The sequence below is a fragment of the Onychostoma macrolepis genome, chromosome 05 (genome assembly GCF_012432095.1).
Source record: "Onychostoma macrolepis isolate SWU-2019 chromosome 05, ASM1243209v1, whole genome shotgun sequence".
In the NCBI taxonomy this organism is placed as follows: domain Eukaryota; kingdom Metazoa; phylum Chordata; class Actinopteri; order Cypriniformes; family Cyprinidae; genus Onychostoma; species Onychostoma macrolepis.
This window is the reverse complement of record NC_081159.1, coordinates 17339861-17357752: the sequence shown is the minus strand read 5'-3', so window position 1 is coordinate 17357752 and position 17892 is coordinate 17339861. Positions and strand designations below refer to the sequence as shown.

The window sequence follows — 17892 nt, the reverse complement described above, 5'->3', positions numbered from 1 at the left end:
TTTATTTTACTCTCATTCTTTCACCCCTCTCAAAGAGTCAGGAAGGGCCCATGTGGAGGTGCTGACATTTAGCCACCCTAAAGCAGTGAATAATTCAGAAAGAGGAAAGGTACAAATGTCAGGCGCTAGGAATAAACTTGCCTGAAAAGATGCAAGATTTCAAATAAAGACATTGATATGATAATCTCAGCAGACCTCTGGCCATGGATATCGTCCTGCTTTGCATAGCACAGATGAGTCTGTGAATATTTAGGATTCTGATTTGAATACAAAATGAATCCAGCCTCTTTTGTGACCATTAGTTGGACAGCATGTAAAATTAACTTGATTAATCTTGATTGATTAGCCATTAAATATAAATCAGACTCTGTGAGATAATGTTGAATGATATCATCCTGAAGCAGTTTGCGGGAATAAGGAGACTTTTGTTTCAGAATGCAAATGAACGCAACTTCCATGCCAGCAGCTTTTGGTCTGCACACAGGGAAGTGGTTGTTTCTGTGTGTGTGTGTGTGTGTGTGTGTGTGTGTGTGTGTATGGCATCTGCCAGTCAATAGCTGCCACATCTGTCTCGTATTACCATAAGGGCAACTTTAACATCCGCCGAGGCCAACAGACAGATGGTAGCCAGCATTTCTTTTACACTCAAACAGAATTAAATGTAACCTCTCTCACCTTCCCATTCTCCCTTCTGTCTGTCTCTTTATACCTTTGTGACCAGGTGTAACTGGCTGTTCATGTTGAAAAACGTCCTGTGATTAATCATTTCAGCTGGATTGCACACATTCTCATCACCGGTTGTAATGCTGACAGAAATGTCATCCGTCATCTTCAAGCCCTCAGTTATGATTAAAATTAATCTGGTCCAAATTTTCCATGTCACCTGTTGCCTTTGGATTGCAACATTACTGGGGCAGTGAAGTGAAATGAAATGGGTCACTGACAAAATCTGTAATGTTGTCTCACTTCATGACCTTGAATTTAGTGTTTGAGAACCCATACATTTTGTTCACTCAAAATTGAATATTGTCATTTCTCACCCTCATGTGCTCTCTTTCATAAAACCATAAAAAACACAATTCTTTCCACACAGTTACAAAGTCCCCGAAAATGTGGTCCATGTGGCTTCTGTATTATATTCTAAGTTTTCTGACGCCATAAAAAGACCAAAATTGGCTTTGGTTTGCTGTACTTTAAGGTATAGCAGAGTGTTCCAAACATTTTTGCTCTGCATTATGTGGTGTTGCTGTGAGTCCTCTGTTTTGTTGTGTAAGAGAGGGGTATTGATCTTTGTGAGAGTTGAGGTTTGTCTTGGTGAAGTGATATATGGGGCGGTGGTTCTTTTAGTAAGACTTTTAGAGTTAAATTTGTTTCCTGCAGGTCAGACCGACACAGACACATATGTCTGTGCATACACACTGTGTTCCCAGACCTCCCAAAGACTGAAAATAAAATGCCTCCTAAATCTAATTCAGCAGAACAAATAAACAGAGGAAGAGGAACACGGCCGAATCCAGCTGCTTATAAAATCAGACACCCCTACAGTCTTTTCTTAAAAGACTCCAGACTTCTTTATGAACTAAGGTGCTTTTCATTTGAAGTTATCACACTGGTTCCCGTTATTGATCTCTCTGTCCATCTGTCTGTTCCTCTTAGTCTCTTGCTTGCTTTCTCCTTATTTCTCTGCCTCTGATTTAGATCTATTAATGCTGGACAAAATCTTCGAAATCACAAAGTCTTCCAAACTAGAGATAGTACTCCTGCTTATAAGGAAGCATGTCTTCCTGGACAGTGGTGGGGACTGAATATGTACTAGGCCTATATTTTATATGCTTTATTCACAAATATAACACAAGTATAATACATAATATTTGTGGAAGTATGCTTTCCATTTACGTTATCGGCTATACAACTATTTATTTCATAAATAATTAAAATAATATAAATAACTAGCTGTATTATTTCCATATCAATGCATTCCTACCCCTACCCAATACTTTTCTCTCTCTCTTTCTCTTTTATTTTTTCTCTGAGGCACAGCTACTTCTCTCAGTAAAGCCTTATTAAATCTATTAGTGTTAACCTTGCAAATTCCCTCAGTGGCATTTAGTGCATTTGAGGGACAGCAGGAATCTGAAGTCTTTATCCTTTAATGTTAAGGACGTGATTATCTGATTGATAGGTGTGAATTAACCATCACACAGTGCTCCACATGACCTTACTGACAAAAGAGTTGTTTTTCACCATCAACTTGTATTGCGTAGTTCTTTGTGCTTTTATTCAAACCATCTGAATATCTCAATCGGTGTATTAGCTTCAGCTTCTGAAGGCATCTTTACCACAGATTGGTTATTTTAGGGACTTAATTTCTTTAACGCTATAGTTTTATTATTGATTTCTTTCTGCTGGTGATTTGTCTTTAAACTGTCTCAATAGGGAACTTCAACACTAACACTATAAGAGTGTTTATTTTATGCTGTTATTTTCCTTGATCTTTCTGAATACTTGTTCTTCAAAGGCTGTTTTACTATTCATCTCATGTGATGTATGTATTTCATACATACACAGGTCAAGAATCACGTTCTTTTAAACATACTTATGCATTATGTATTAAAGGGGTCATCGGATGCAAAATTCACTTTACAAGTTGTTTGAACATAAATGTGTGTTGGAAGTGTGTGTACACATCCATCCTATAATGATAAAAATCCACCCAGTGTTTTTTTTTTTCGTTTTTTTAATCCCTATTTTAAAATCACATTTCTCAAATCAGGCCATTCTGAGATTCCTCTCAGAATGATGTAGTTCTGTACAGACCACTCCCACGATAGTTGATTGACAAGACCGTCTTACCTTAGACCCGCCCTGAGTGAGCTGTCATCAGTCCGCCATTGTTTCACCGCTGGAGCAGATGTAGACAAGAATGTCTCCTAAGCGATTAAAGTGTTTTGTTGTTTGATGTAGTAATGAATATAGCAGTCTTCAGTTACTCCCGACATCTGAGCCGCTGAAGACGCAGAGGATTAACGTTACTTTCGTTTTGAAGGGAATGCGCTGATCCCCGATCTACCTAAATGTGTCTATGTTCGCGCGAATCATTCGTGATCCAGCTTCATCTACAGAAGAAGTGAGTATGAGAATGAATGAGAAGGGTTTTTTTTTATGAATCTTTGCAAATCGCCTTTCCTAATAATGTGCTAGTTAGCCAGTTTCTCGGCTGAAGTTTACAGTCTGCTCGTCACCCCACGGAAGAAAGGGGCGGGGTCAGCAGAGCTCATTAGCATTTAAAGCAACATGGACTAGAATGGCTTGCTGAAAACAGAGCTGATTTTGACAGGGTGAAAAAGGTGTTTTTTACACTACCATTGAGAACTTTTAACCAAAGTATGTTATAGACTTTTCATTAAGACCCTAAAGAATCATATAAACTAAATGGGCATCTGATGACTCTTTAAAGTCAAAGGTCAGGAATTTAGCCCATAATGCTGTTTGGCCCTCTTATAGCAGCTTTGCCTAATAATCTGAGAGAAAGACATATATCTGGAGATTTTATGTTCTTATTGGTAAAGAGAATAAATTACCTTTAAATTAAGGTCTTACCACTGAATCAGAAATATTTTAATGAGCTTTTGAAGACAGATGCATTTGAACAGTCTGATAGTTTCAAGCTGCGTAGTAACCGACTAGTCTTGTCACATTCTTTCTCTCACGCTCACTCACACGTTTAATATAATATTATATTGCCATCTGCTGTTTCAGATGGGTAGTGCACTTTTCACCTTTATCACAGGTGAGGGTTATGCACGTCTATATTATTTATGTATGTTCGTTGGATTCTGTACAAAGTGATTTTGTACTCTCTCTCAAACACACACACACACACACACACACACACACACACACACACAAATATACATACACTTGAAAATTATAAAATGTTTGTTTAATTTTATATATAATATTAGCCTACAGTATTTGTTTAGTATGCATAAATATTTATATTTATTTTGTCAATTATTTAATATACATTCTTCCTTATTATGTGTTTTGTAGTATATCTCTACTTGTTTTTAATTTCTGTGAAATGAAACTGTCAGGGCGTGTGGGCAGAATCCAAATGGAGCCCAGGGTTTTGCCCAGTGGCATATTACAGCCTGTGTTTTTGTGCTGACACTGGCAGTGTTGAGCTGCTTGTCTGAACTGATGGGTTGATACGTGATTGCTCATACCCTGGTGTTTCTGCACTGAACCAGAAAGCCATCTGAGTTTGTTTGCTTTTGTAGAAACTCATATTGTATTCATGGAGCTGCAATACTGAGTTTCAGTGTGTGAGGTTCAATGAATCTGATGATTGTCTTAGAGTGTCTGACTTCATGTTTGTCTCCAAAATCACTTCTTGTTTCAATATATGCACTTTAAATTAAAAAAGGGTCATTTTTTAGGGCTGGGTAAAAAAAATATTGCTTTCTCGATTTTAATCGATTCTCATTTTTTCGAAACAATATTGATCCTTAAATCCCAAGAATCAATTAGTTTAGCTGGTTTTCAGTTAATGAACAGAACATTGAAGCGCACCTCCTATCCAATAAATCGCAATAAGCTTAGTGCTTTGTTACTTTTGATATAAAACAAAGTCTCATATTTCGAATTCTGTCCATTTTATTACAATATTTAAACAATAAATGCCGTTTTAGTGCTTTTTAATGTGAAGTGACAGATCGTTGTAGCACCGATTAGTTCAAGAGAAGAGGCAGCGTGAAAAAAAAAACACATTCTGTGACCAAAAATCGCTTGTCAGCTAGAAAAATTAACTCTAGAGAGGAGCATTTCGCTGAATATATGCACTATAATTTTTTACTGTGCTTCAGTGTTTATATTTGAGTAAATCCGTCAAGATTTCAATGATTTAAATGTTTATATTTCAAAAAATGAATTGGAGTAGAAATATAAATATATCATTTAAAGTTAAATTTAGTATTACTTCAATATTATAAAAACTTTCATTCGAGTGTAATTTAAGTGTCTGTATACAAATCAGTTCATTTTAACCTTCAATATTATTATAATGTAGTACCAACCGACTCTCATGTCTATTTTACAGCATTAGTTGAGGGATTTTTTTTTTCCTTGAGAAAATTTGCCACGCACTGTACCTGATATATAGCCTATACAAAATTATCATTACTGAATTGAATTGAATTGAATTGCAAGCTTGTGAAGCGCAATATAATCGAATCGTGAAATGTGTGTCAAAAACCCGCCCTAACAGTTTTGTTTGTGCGCAAGTTGTATATGCTTTCTTTGTGTGTGTTTTATTGCAGGTGTGTGTGACTGCAGAGATTTCACCACAGGCCGTTATTGTGAGCTTTGTGAAGACGGTCACTATGGCAATGCACTGACTGGCAGCCCAGGCGAATGCTTACCTTGTCCTTGTCCAGATCACACCACCTGTGCCCAGGTGCCAGAGACGGGGGACGTGGTTTGTACCAACTGTCCAACAGGCCAAAGGGGTCAGTTGCAGTCAGTTTATGTGCTATTTACATAATTCAGTTCAGTTCAACATCAATATGCAAACAGATTAGTAGTTAAAATACATTATGCACTCACTGTAAATAAATATGCATTTAGCAGATGCTTGCACCCGAGGCACAAACATAAAGGGTGATAATAAATAGAAGTAGATTGTGTTAATGGATTTTAATGGATTCCCAGGTGTACGGTGTGAATTATGTGAAGATGGTTTCTATGGCAACCCTCTGGGCTGGGGAGGCAAAGTGCAACCATGTGTGAGGTGCGAGTGTAATGGGAACGTGGATCCCAATGCAGTGGGTGTGTGCGATCACATGACTGGACGCTGCCTGAAATGCCTGGGACATACGACTGGGGACCATTGTGAAAAATGCAGATCAGGTTACTACGGCAACGCTTTGGCCAATGAACTCAATCCAGAGCGAAAGTGCAAACGTGAGTATCATTTAAAACATGAATGTTGCACAAAATGAAGATGTGATTGTTGATTTTGGGGGGAAAGGAATATGTAGTCACCTACTTATCCTCATAAGGACAGTAAAATTGAAAATCACCTACATTGTGGAAACCAGCCAAAAGAAAATGGCTTAATATACTTAAGATACGTAAATGAAAATGAGTAAGAGACAGAAAATATCATTAGCTGAGTATAAAAACAATAGAAGTCAATGGAAAGGTGTTGATGCTTTGAGACTTCAAAACTTAGATTAAATTGTTTTTGAGAAGCTCGGCAACATTAAGCATTTTGTCCTTGTTCAAGATCTTGCTTTGTTGCATGCCTCATTAGAATGTAGACATTAAAAAAACATTTTGTGCATGAGCTATACATCATTTGCGATCATGTGGGTGAGAAGATTTTTTATGAAATTCTTTGTAAGAATTTCAGGAAACTTAACATTCTGGGTAAATTGCATTGTGAAGTTATGAATTTCTGTTTCTCAGCTTGTGCCTGTAACGTGGCTGGGACATCAGGATCACCGAATGACTGTCACCCAGATACAGGAAAATGTGTTTGCCTGAGTCATGTGACAGGGAGAGACTGTGGACAGTGCGAAACTGGCTACTTCAACCTGCAGCCAGGCTTGGGCTGCGCAATGTAAGATCTATCAGTATGTCTGTCAGTCTATCAGCCTATAAAGTAAACCGCATAAATTCTATGCTCTTTTCTTCTGTTCTATAGGTGTAACTGCAACCCCATTGGCTCCTCGTCTTCAGCATGTCATCCAATCACAGGACAGTGCATGTGTCGAACAGGTGTAGAGGGGCTGTCGTGTGACACATGTCGAATGGGATTCTTTGGTTTCTCCTCTAGAGGCTGCAGAGGTATTGAAATCAATCATTAGAACCAGACACTGGACATAAGTCAGATTTGCCCTGAAAGAGATTGATTGATTTATTTGATCTTTAAAATGGTTTAATATTTAAATTTTAATGTTTTATTGGAACTTTTCATTTTATTAAATTATTAACAAATTAAAAATAAAACTATTTAGTAAACAAATTATAGTAGTCAGCTGTCAATGTTACTCTGCTAGCCACTGTATTTTACTGTGAATTCAGCTAAATAAACGTAGATTTTGATCCATTCCAGGGAGTATTATAACACGATTTAATTCTTTTTAAACATGCATATTTAATAGGATAGTTCACCCAAAAAATAAAAATTGTCATTAATTACTCACCCTCATGCCGTTCCAAACCCGTAAGACCTTCGTTCGTCTTCAGAGCACAAATTAAGATATTTTTGAAGAAATCTGAGCTCTCCATAGACAGAACTATTGAACTACCAAGTTCAAGGAAGAATTAGAAAGATTAATTACTCCAAGGCTCTCGTAGAAACAATAAAAAACATTTAATTGGCTGGGCTAAATCATAAAAATAGTTAAAAAGGTAGATCTACGCATTTCGGCTTCAAAGCCTTCTTCAGGATACACATCAGTTTTTCAAACAAGCAATCAAAGACAGCTGGTTAATCAGTGGGAGTGGCTAGAGCTTTCCTTGTCATACAAAACACACAATGATACAACAGTAATTGCAATAATATTCACGACGTGAACATTCAAGGAAGAATTGTTGAATAAAGTCTGTATTTCTGTTTTCTTTGAGCACAAAAAGTGTTCTCGTAGCTTCATAAAATTACGGTTGAACCACTGATGTCACATGGACTATTATAACAATGTCCTTACTACATTTCTGGCCCCTGAATGTGTTCGTTGTTGTCTATGGAGGGTCAGAAAGCTCTCGGATTTCATCAAAACTCATCAAAAATCTTAATTTGTGTTGGACCAACATGAGGGTGAGTAATTAACGACAGAATTTGTATTTTTGGGTGAACTATCCCTTTAACATTTTAGATATAATTTTGTCTATTGTGTCTTTCACATACCTGTTTCAAGTGTTGGAGAGTCATTGTTTCTCTTTGTCAATCTCCCAACTATAGCATGTAATTGTGACCCCATGGGCTCGTCCTTGATGCAGTGCCATGACAATGGGACGTGTTCTTGTCGCCATGGGTTTGTTGGTTATAAGTGTGACAAGTGTGAACTGAACTACTACCAGAACCGCCTGACCCACCAATGTGAGGAGTGCCCTGTGTGCTACAGTCTCATCAGAGACCAGGTGGGCCTTCCTCAGTGCATGAGAGAGAGAGAGAGATGATGATGGATGTAATGGTTGCTCAGCAAATTAAAAGGTTCACTATTACGTGTTATCTCACCCACTCACTAAGTTTCTTTGCTCAGATGCTTAGGTCTCCCTGACCTACATCTTCCTGGTGTTTCATAATAAGTATGAATGGGTGGTAATGCAAGGCTGGTTTTAGCTCTGCCCTTTAAATGGTAGTGCAAAGCTCAGTGGGCTCAAGCTAATAAGGTGTGATGGATATTTTTAACAATCAAAGCTACGTCTACTGCTGTAATTGAGTGCTTTTACAAATTGTCTCTACGTTTTTCTCACAGGTTTTGTTAATGATTTTTATTTCACATTGTTATGTGTACAGGCCAGTAAACTGAAGGCCAGACTGCAGGAGTTGGAGACACTGCTCAGCGGCTATGACTGCAATAGATACAGTCGGCATTATCGTGGACGCCAGCTGCACAGACACCAACATAACGGCCTGGACAATCACATACAGAAGGACCAAGTTGAAGACTATCTGCCCAATGCCCTGGAGGACCTCCTAGCTATTCAAGGTGAAAAGCTCTTAAACAAAAGTTATTAACCTCCTCACTCCCAAGATAAGAGAATTCACAAACACGCTGTGTTTGGTAAACGCATATTAAATGGCAAAGTATCAGGGGGTACAATAGTACAATAATATATAATATTACATTGTATTTTATACTACAATAAATAATACTATAGTATATAATATTCAATGTCCAGTATACTGGCACAAGAAATCTGATGCATGCAGCAAGTACAGCACATTTACTATGCTTACTACATAGTAGGCAGATTAATTATATAAAAAATCATTAATAATGCCCCTTTTAATGCCTAATTAGCATCATTATATTGTTAGTGGTAAGTAACACAATGTAAATAAAATGTGTTTAATGTGTAATTAGAGCTGTTTGTGTAGTTGTTTATGTACTGTTGTAATTGTTAATATGCAATATGTGCAATATGGACACTGTCATAAAAATATTACACCGAATGTCTAGTTTTCACTTGAAACTGTTCTATGAAAAATAAATGTCCAACATTTTTAAATCTAACATTTTATTACAACATATTTAATGTCAGTGCCATCCTGCTGACCAAAAAATCAGTTGTGTAAACACGCAGAAATTGGACTAACAACATAACTGTAGTAACACACAATGCTTTTAAAGAGTTTGTATAGTATATTTATTTTTTATACTTTTATTCAGCAAGGACTCATTAATTTGATCAAAAATTACAGTAAAGACATTTATAATGTTACAAAAAATCAATTTCAAATAAATGCTGTTTTTTGAACTTTCTATTCATCAAAGTATCCTGAAAAAAATATTAAGCAGCTATTTTCAGGGATGATTATAACGATAAGATATATTTCTTGCGAACCAAATCAGCATATTAGAACGATTTCAGAAGGATCATGTGACTTTGAAGACTGGAGTAATGGCTGCTGAAAATTCAGCTTTAATATTGACATAATATTGAAAATTCAGGAATATTGACATTTTAAAATACATTCAAATAGATTTTAAATTGTAATGGTATTTTACAGTTTTGCTGAATTTACTGTATTTTATAAGGCTGTAGAATTGCAGCCTTGGTGAGCATGAAAGTCTTATTTAAAAAAAAAAAAAAAAACTTTGTTTTTGTTTGTTTTGAAGGGTATTGTTTGCTAAGAGAAACAAATTTGTCTAGTATGGTTTGTACAGTCACTTTTCAATTTATCACAGTTTATTTAAGACAAATGTAGAACATATTGTGCCTCCATTCAGCTTTGTTGTTTCTGCTAGTGACAGTCGTTTTGCTGAAAACTCCCTACTGATGCAACACTGATGTTCCTCCTTTGATGCAGAGGCTCGTGAGGCCTTCATTAAGCAGTTCTCACAGCTGGAAACATCTGCCCAGACCTTACAGCTGCAGCTGCGTAGCATTGCAACGGCATTGAACTGCAACTTAACAGACAGCGGAGGAGAAGTTACAGAGGAAGAAAAGACTCTGAAGGGTGAAAATGAGTGTCAAGAGCTTGGTGACACATTATCCGCTGCTCTGAATATGCAAGACCAGCTTCAGAAGATGACTCTTGACCTTAACAGCATGGTGAGACTGCACAGATCAATTAAATGAATGTCTAATCTGTCTGGCCAGAGAACGTGTCTTAATGGAGGCTTTTGTGTCTCTCTGCTTCTCTTCAAACATCTTATTCTCAGGTCATCCCATCTGTAATCCCTAAAGAACCAAACAAATGGAACGCCATAGTGAATGAGTCTGAGGTGCTAGTGAAAAGGTTAGCAGAAATACTGAATTTACTATAAATGTCTATTCGAGTTTTAGATGTGACTTCTGCCAACATTGTTTCTAACGTTTTCTTTTAACAGTCACACAGACATGGCAGCTCATATAGAGCGGATAGCAGAAGATGCTGTTAAAATGGCTAAGAGAACCTATTCACAGCTGATAACTTTACTAGAAGACAACTCCACAGAGTCCTATGTACAGGATCTCACAGAGAAGTGAGTTACATTATGTTTGTGTCTGTGTTCATCAAGCACAATTTGGGGTTCCCTGGGTATTGGTCTTTAATAACTCATTTTAAATGTCACTGTCTATCTATTTTTGTCTCAAAGGCTGGAGGAGATGCAGCAGTTGAAGGAGAATCTGACGCTTGAGGTTAATGAAACTTTAGTGACACACCTGTCACTTCAGAGGCACAACTCCGAGATAGCTGCCATTTTAGAGAACATCACCGCTTCACTATCTGAACTGCGCAGAACGGATGGCAATTTCACCCTCAAAGTGCAGGAGTCCAATATAACGTCTTTCTCACAGATGCTCAATCAAATAAATGTCACAGCAACCCAGGATCCTGAAATCACAGAGGTTTGTTCATGCATTATGAATGGACATTGTGGTAATGCTATTGATGCCTCGATACACTAATTATTATTCAACGTTCATGTATTTTAATCTTATTAACTAAAATCTTATACTTCTAGAGTTGATTTACGGAAAATTATAAATTATTTTATAGCTAAAATTACTGCTTTAGATGTCATCAGTTGACTTATTCCGCAACATGACAAACAAATAATTTTCAGAAGCTTTCATAAACATTATTTTATGGTCCAGCCATATGTTTTGTAAGCAAAGCTATATATTAACAAGCATTTCTAATTGAACTGTCATACTTTTAAAGGGATAGTGCACCCAAAAGAAAATTCTGTCATTAATTACTCACCCTAACGTAGGGGTGTGCGATATATATCGTCTGCGATAATATGGTAATTGTTGTTTTAACAATGTGCGATTTGGCATTATCGAGTATTTTGCAAAAACCAAACAAAACACCTAGGGATTGCACGCATACATTACGTGAAGAAATTCTACTGGGTTAAACAGTGCACATGTGCGTTTAGAGTGCGTTCTTTCACTGCATGATTCAGTCTATTAAAATTCATTAAGAGTGATCACAAAATTCAAGATATGGGGGCAGAAAATGTATATGTTTCGGCTATAATGATTCGGTTCAGTTGCAATGACTCACTTATTTACAGTAACTTTCTGCCATCTACTGGTGGTTTTAATTTCACATTTAAAGTATCTTTTAATTTTTTAAATAATATCAGTATTCAATGTTTTATGTTTAAAATATATAAACATTATGCATTTGTAATTGCAGGTTAAAGCACTCCATGTCCCTCTGAGCTGCATTAAACAGTGTGTAAATGCATCTAAATGCCACTTTAGATGCAATTTCTACAAAGATTAATTTTGTTCATACTGATTTCATTTGTTTGGTAACAGCCTAAATGTCTTATTATTCTAACTGACTGATTAATTGTAAGAATTTGACTCATAAGATGCACACTTTTAGAAAAAAAAAGGCTTTATTAAATTAATTTTTTGTCAATATCGTACAACCCTACCCTCGGATGAAATCCGAGAGCTTTCTGACCCTGCATAGACAGCAACGCAAATACCACGTTCAAGGCCCAGAAAGGTAGTAAGGACATTGTTAAAGTTGTAATTTTTGTTTTCTTTGCGCACAAAAAGTATTCTCATCTTAATAACATTACGGTTGAACCACTGATGTCACATGGACTATTTTAACAATGTCCTTACTACCTTTCTGGGCCTTGAGTGTGGTATTTGCGTTGCTGTCTATGCAGGGTCAGAAAGCTCTCGGATTTCATCCAAAATATCTTAATTTGTGTTCTGAAGATGAATGAAGGTCTTACGGGTTTGGAACGAGATAACAGTGAGCAATTAATGACAGAATTTTTGTTTTGGGGTGAACTATCCCTTTAATTCTAATAGGTGTTGGTTTTACCTAGAACGTTCCTTAATGGATGTTTTTAAAAAGTTTTCACTGTAGGATTTTTAACAAATATAAAATCGAAAGATCTTTAGCAATAATATATTTGTTGTAATCTGTAAGAAGCTTATTTGCATTATTTTATTTTATTTTTATTTTTTTGTAAAATACTTCGACCTTAAAAATTAGTTAATGATGCTGATATGCCGATAAAAATCCATCCTTTTCCATACTGCTTATCCTCTGCAGGGTCGTGGGGCTGGAGCATATCCCAGAGTCTCAGGCCATAGGCAATACAATATTAATAAAAATTGTTTTATTTTTTAAAATAAATAAATAGTGTGCTCTGAGTGTGGAGGTCATCGAAAGAATATATTCTGAAACAAATTAATCTGTATTTCAGATCGAGGACCTGATGAACAGGACAGCTGAGTTGGATGTTTCTGTCCAGTCCAAAGAGCATTTGATAAATAAGACCAGAGAGGAAATACAGCCTCATGTGGACAGTGCTGACAAACACCTGAAAACTGTTCAAGAGCTCAAGCAGGTAAAGCCTGACCACACTGCTAAAGAAACACACAAAGAAGTATAATAAAGTCCTAGTAAAGAGGTCTAGCAGTTTTTTCATCCTGTGAGTTTTAGCAGCTCCTGCCAGTCAGCCTGGTGGGAAATGTTACAACACAAGAGAAAAAACAACAGGGATGTGTTCTCAGCTCAAAGCAAATTCAAATGTGACAATTTCCTGCCAAAAGACAGTGTAATGAGATGCATCTTTTGTCTTTTTATCTGAAGCTGACGGCTGTGGCTGAGGGATTTAAGGTGTCAGCCGTCTCCTCTGTGGTGACAGGGAAAGAGGTTGAGGCGGAGATCCTGTCTTTACAGAAGGGTCTGGAAGGTAACTGGTTCTCCTTTTTACTTCTTTCATATTTTCACTGTTGATACATACAATTCATTTTCAAATGATGACAGATGAGCAATAAATGAGTTAAATATAGAAGTAAATGTGTTCTAATTACAACTTGAATAATGTTAAAAACTGTACTGCAAACTGAGTTAAACGAGGTTAAAATTAGGCATTTGAAAAAAAAAGAAAAAAAAAGGGGGATTAAAAGAGAGTAATGTGGTACAGCTGAGGACTGTGAGAAATACAAAAGCAGAACGGTATACCATTCAAAATTTTGGGGTCAGTAAGATTTTTTTTTTTTTGCAAAGCATTAAAGTGACAATAAAGACATTTATAATTACATTTTCTATTTCAAATAAATCCTGAACCTTCTATTCATCAAAGGATCCTGAAAAAATATAGTTTACACAAAAATATAGTAAGTAGCACAACTGTTTTCACCTTTATAATACTAATAAATGTTTCATGAGCAGCAAATATTAGAATGATTGCTGAAGGACACTGAAGACTGGCTGAAAATTCAGCTTTTAAAATGTATTAAAATTTAATTTAAATTGTAATAGTATTTCACAATTTTACTGTTTTTGCTGTATTTTGATCAAATAAATGCCATTTTGGTGAGCATAAGAGGCTTTGAAATGTTACTGAATTTTTGAATGGTAGTGTATAATGGAATGGAAATGTGAAAATGTTGTGATAATGTACTCTAATGTTGTAAAAATGTTCTCTGCTGTAGACATGGAGCAGGACTGGCCTCAACTGCCCACATATAGCAAAGGATATCTGAAGAGAGAGAAGTTGCTGAAAGAAAAGACCCTGGTGGATGTGAAAAAAAGAGTCAGGCAGACAGAGAGAATGATCAAGCCTGCAGTGGAGAATGCTACGGCTGTGAGCAGCACAGCTAAACATGCCCAGGAATCTGCAGATGCAGTGGCTAAAGTAGGCTACGCTGAAGCACACGTGTATTCAAAAAAACAAGTGGTAATATTTGTCAGTCCTGTTCAGCTAAAGTCTATTTGTCTGAATTATGCAAATAAGAAATACTTTTCTCAAAGTCACTGAATCGAAGTATTTGTCAGTAAAGTTTTTTGTTGTTGTTGTTGTTGTTGCTATAATTCATTCTGTTAAACAAATTGTGATTATAGATGTTGTGTATAATGGAACTTTGAAAGACAATTTAGTCATATCAGATCCTAAGTGTAAACACTGCATTGCCTTGAGGAGCCTGGACTGAAGCAAGAACTGATGGGAACTGAAAGCCCTGTTATGTTGTTATTCATGACAGGATGCCAAAGTGTCCCTCACGCAGGGGAAACGGATAAAGCATGCATCTGGACAGTTGCGTTCAGCTGTGGACACCACCCTGGAGCAGTTGACTGAGCTGGAAAGCCAAGCTGCACAGAAACAGGAAACCATGGAGGCAGAGGTAAACAATTTGGCATTAACTTGATAGTGGAATTGCCAGTGTTTGTCCAGTTGGATAGGACCTCAATGTCATTATTATTAGAACACAGACTTTGGACATTCAGTACTGCCGTTCTGTTTAGGGGGTTTGAGACGCTGCAGTAGGCCTACATGTTCCAGAGAAAGACTAGATTTTTAAAAAAGTATTATGATACTTATCTGCAGGGTGCGTTTTGTGAAAAAACCTTTTGAAACATTTTATAGGCGTATAAAACTCTATAGGCGGAGGTTGACCCAACTATACACTGTTTTTAATACGACGGAAACTGTTTTAACGTGATCATGGTTTAATAAAATCATTGTATGTTAGGCCTCTTAATTGTAATGATTTCATTTCCCCAGTTATTCAAACAACGAATAAATGATATAGAGAAAGCGAGCAAAGAACACAGTATCAACGGAGCTTTTTGAAACTCCAAATCAGTTAAACCATTGCGTCGCAAAATGATTCACTGTTTTGAAGTGCTCCAATCGGATCGCGTATCGCGAATCATTTGATTTAGATCGGGAGGTCGGAGCAGGTGGGCGGGATTTTTTTCATGTTTTGCATAGCAATGATGCTGATGTGCCATTTCTCCTCAGGACATCCAGCTTTCTTCAAGGAGTGTGATAGACAGCATGGAGACAGCCAAGAGTCAGCTGGAGTCCTTTACAAACACGCTAACTCTGCTCCTTAAACAGCTGGGTAAATTCACTATTTTATTTTATTTTATTTTTAGTGCTGTCAAAATTAGCACATTAACGTGGGTGATTAATTTTTCCAGTTTAACGGTGTTAAAAATATTCAAAACAGTTAATGCAGTTATCTAGTCTTTTAGACAGACATTAAGGTAGCTAGGGGTTTTTTCTTGACAAGAATTGCATTTAATTAGACACAGAACGTCTTTACGACCACATCAAACAGGAGACTTTTCAGACGCGCACTCCAATTCGCCTCAGCGAAGTAATAGCAGCCAAATAACCTAATAACCCAGCTGCTGTGATGTTTGTTAATCAGAGAACAAAAGAAAAAGAAAAAAAACAGGAGATCAATAACTTTTGTAGCTTTAAGGATTCATCTGTTTCATTTAGAATTTAGTGTTTGATAACTTTATTCAATTTCTGTATATTTCCTACTTGCTTAAGGGCACAGTGACATTTATTATAATGGGTTTGTGTGAAGATTGTTTTAAGTTCACTTAAATCAGAAGTTTTTCAAGTCTAATAAATGTTAAAATTGATAGCTGTCAATTATACTGTAATGTTAGTATAGTCATAAAAAGATGCCACTAAACGAATATTAAAAATATTATCTCTTTGTTGTTTCTACATTCATTTGAAGATTGAATGTGAAATTATTGCAATATTAAAGTGATTTAATTGTTTTTTTGTTTTTGTTTTTTATCGATTGACAGCACTATTTATTTTATTTTATTTTATTTTCCCTGCAACCCTATACCTAGGACAAGGACTTTTTTTGTAGTAGTTGTTCATTTTTATGTGTTTTTTAAAAGATGGAACAAAATAACAATAATCTCAAAATCATACTCTTCTCCCATTGATGTGAGCAGATGCTAATGTGGTGCTGGAGAACTATGATCGCATTCTGAATGAGACAGCAGCTCGTCTTCGTGTTCTCCAGGGTGCTGTGGAGAGTCCATCTCTCACCGGAAAGATTCAGAGGCTCCACAGTGCAGCGCACGATCAAGAGAAACAGCTGCAAAATCTTGAACAGAGCCTGCAGGAGATACGAGAAGAAAGAGACAGTCTGACTGACATCGCCCAGAACTTGCCTAAAACATGCCCACAAAAAGGGTACTAAGCCGGGGGAAGGAAGTCTATCAGTTATGTAGTCTTTTAGAGAGACATTGAGGTAGCTCAAAGGAGTTAGTCGCCTCAGAAAATCTGAATCAAGGGAAGCCAAAGAACAAAAAAAGTAAACAAACCTCTGAGATCCCCCTTTCCATTCCTCTTTCAGCTGCGTCTTGTTAGAAAAGCAATACTGAACATATTAATGACATTAAAATGTAAATTCTTTATAAACTTTCATTTGTTGTGAATACAGAGTGGCTTTCCTTATTTACTCTACTGGTAAAAAGTCAAAATGCAAGTGATGGCATTTATACACTGTAGCACTTTGAATTTAAATCATCAGTATTCAAGCAAAATGTCTGTGTGATCTTTATTGGGCTTCCGAGATGATCACATTGACATTATGCTTAAATATTGATGTTTTGCAGACTGACATTATGAAGTTCGCATGCAATGTACTGTAGTAATATGCAATTTTCCCATCCATTAACCTTAACTAATGGGAGTTCCTGACAAAATATGGTCTCTTTTTGGCCACTTGAGGGAGCCATCTACTCAAATTCATTTGGTTGTGTACACAATGTCTTGCACATGAGTTTGCAAATTGCAAATTTGGTTTAAAGTGAGTAAATCAAGACCAAATAAACATATTGTGTCATGCTGTTCTCAAGACTGTGATCATGCATTATGAGCATCAGTGTGTTTACTTCTGAGCCTGTTGACATGCAACTTACTTATTTAATATCTAACATGGCATATTAAATATTTATTTTTGTGCTTATTATCCATCTGTTCATAAATTATAGTCACAAAAGAAATTGGCTATGAATAGCTGAAATGTTCCATTATTTGGGATATATTATCAACATGGATGCCTGCGTAGCCCATTGTTGGCTTGTCTTCTGATGTATCATGGCTTATTGTATTGGCCGTTTCCTGTGAAAACTGAGCTTTTGATCTGTTCTCTGAGCCTATAGTGCCCTTTTAATGTTCTTAACCCCGTTGAACCCAAGACTAGAGACACTTTGCTTAACTTTTATTTCAATACAAAGGGAACCATTTGTCAAAAACAGACAACCAGATTGAACACTTCACACTATAATACACATCCATATTGCATAACAAAATGCATAACATAACCTGAATTCATAACAACTGCCATATTTGTATATTATTACTAAACTAATCATCACTAAAAAATATGTTTAATGTTGATCGTTCGTTATAT

The 17892-nt window shown here is 36.4% G+C and overlaps 1 protein-coding gene across 2 annotated transcripts in view; it reads left to right on the top strand.

The window, feature by feature from the left end:
* The window catches only part of lamc3 (laminin, gamma 3), a 77754-nt gene extending 60853 nt beyond the window's left edge, over nucleotides 1-16901 (top strand). For both annotated transcript variants that reach the window (XM_058777705.1, XM_058777706.1), the window contains 16 exons: nucleotides 5322-5510; nucleotides 5713-5964; nucleotides 6472-6625; nucleotides 6710-6852; nucleotides 7970-8148; nucleotides 8528-8720; nucleotides 10046-10290; nucleotides 10401-10477; nucleotides 10569-10703; nucleotides 10818-11070; nucleotides 12909-13052; nucleotides 13298-13400; nucleotides 14146-14348; nucleotides 14695-14835; nucleotides 15456-15558; nucleotides 16424-16901. In XM_058777705.1, the coding sequence (XP_058633688.1) occupies nucleotides 5322-5510; nucleotides 5713-5964; nucleotides 6472-6625; nucleotides 6710-6852; nucleotides 7970-8148; nucleotides 8528-8720; nucleotides 10046-10290; nucleotides 10401-10477; nucleotides 10569-10703; nucleotides 10818-11070; nucleotides 12909-13052; nucleotides 13298-13400; nucleotides 14146-14348; nucleotides 14695-14835; nucleotides 15456-15558; nucleotides 16424-16674 (2765 nt within the window). In that variant the 3' untranslated portion in view covers nucleotides 16675-16901. The remainder of the gene's footprint in view (nucleotides 1-5321; nucleotides 5511-5712; nucleotides 5965-6471; nucleotides 6626-6709; nucleotides 6853-7969; nucleotides 8149-8527; nucleotides 8721-10045; nucleotides 10291-10400; nucleotides 10478-10568; nucleotides 10704-10817; nucleotides 11071-12908; nucleotides 13053-13297; nucleotides 13401-14145; nucleotides 14349-14694; nucleotides 14836-15455; nucleotides 15559-16423) is intronic.
* The last annotated feature ends 991 nt before the right edge of the window (nucleotides 16902-17892 follow it).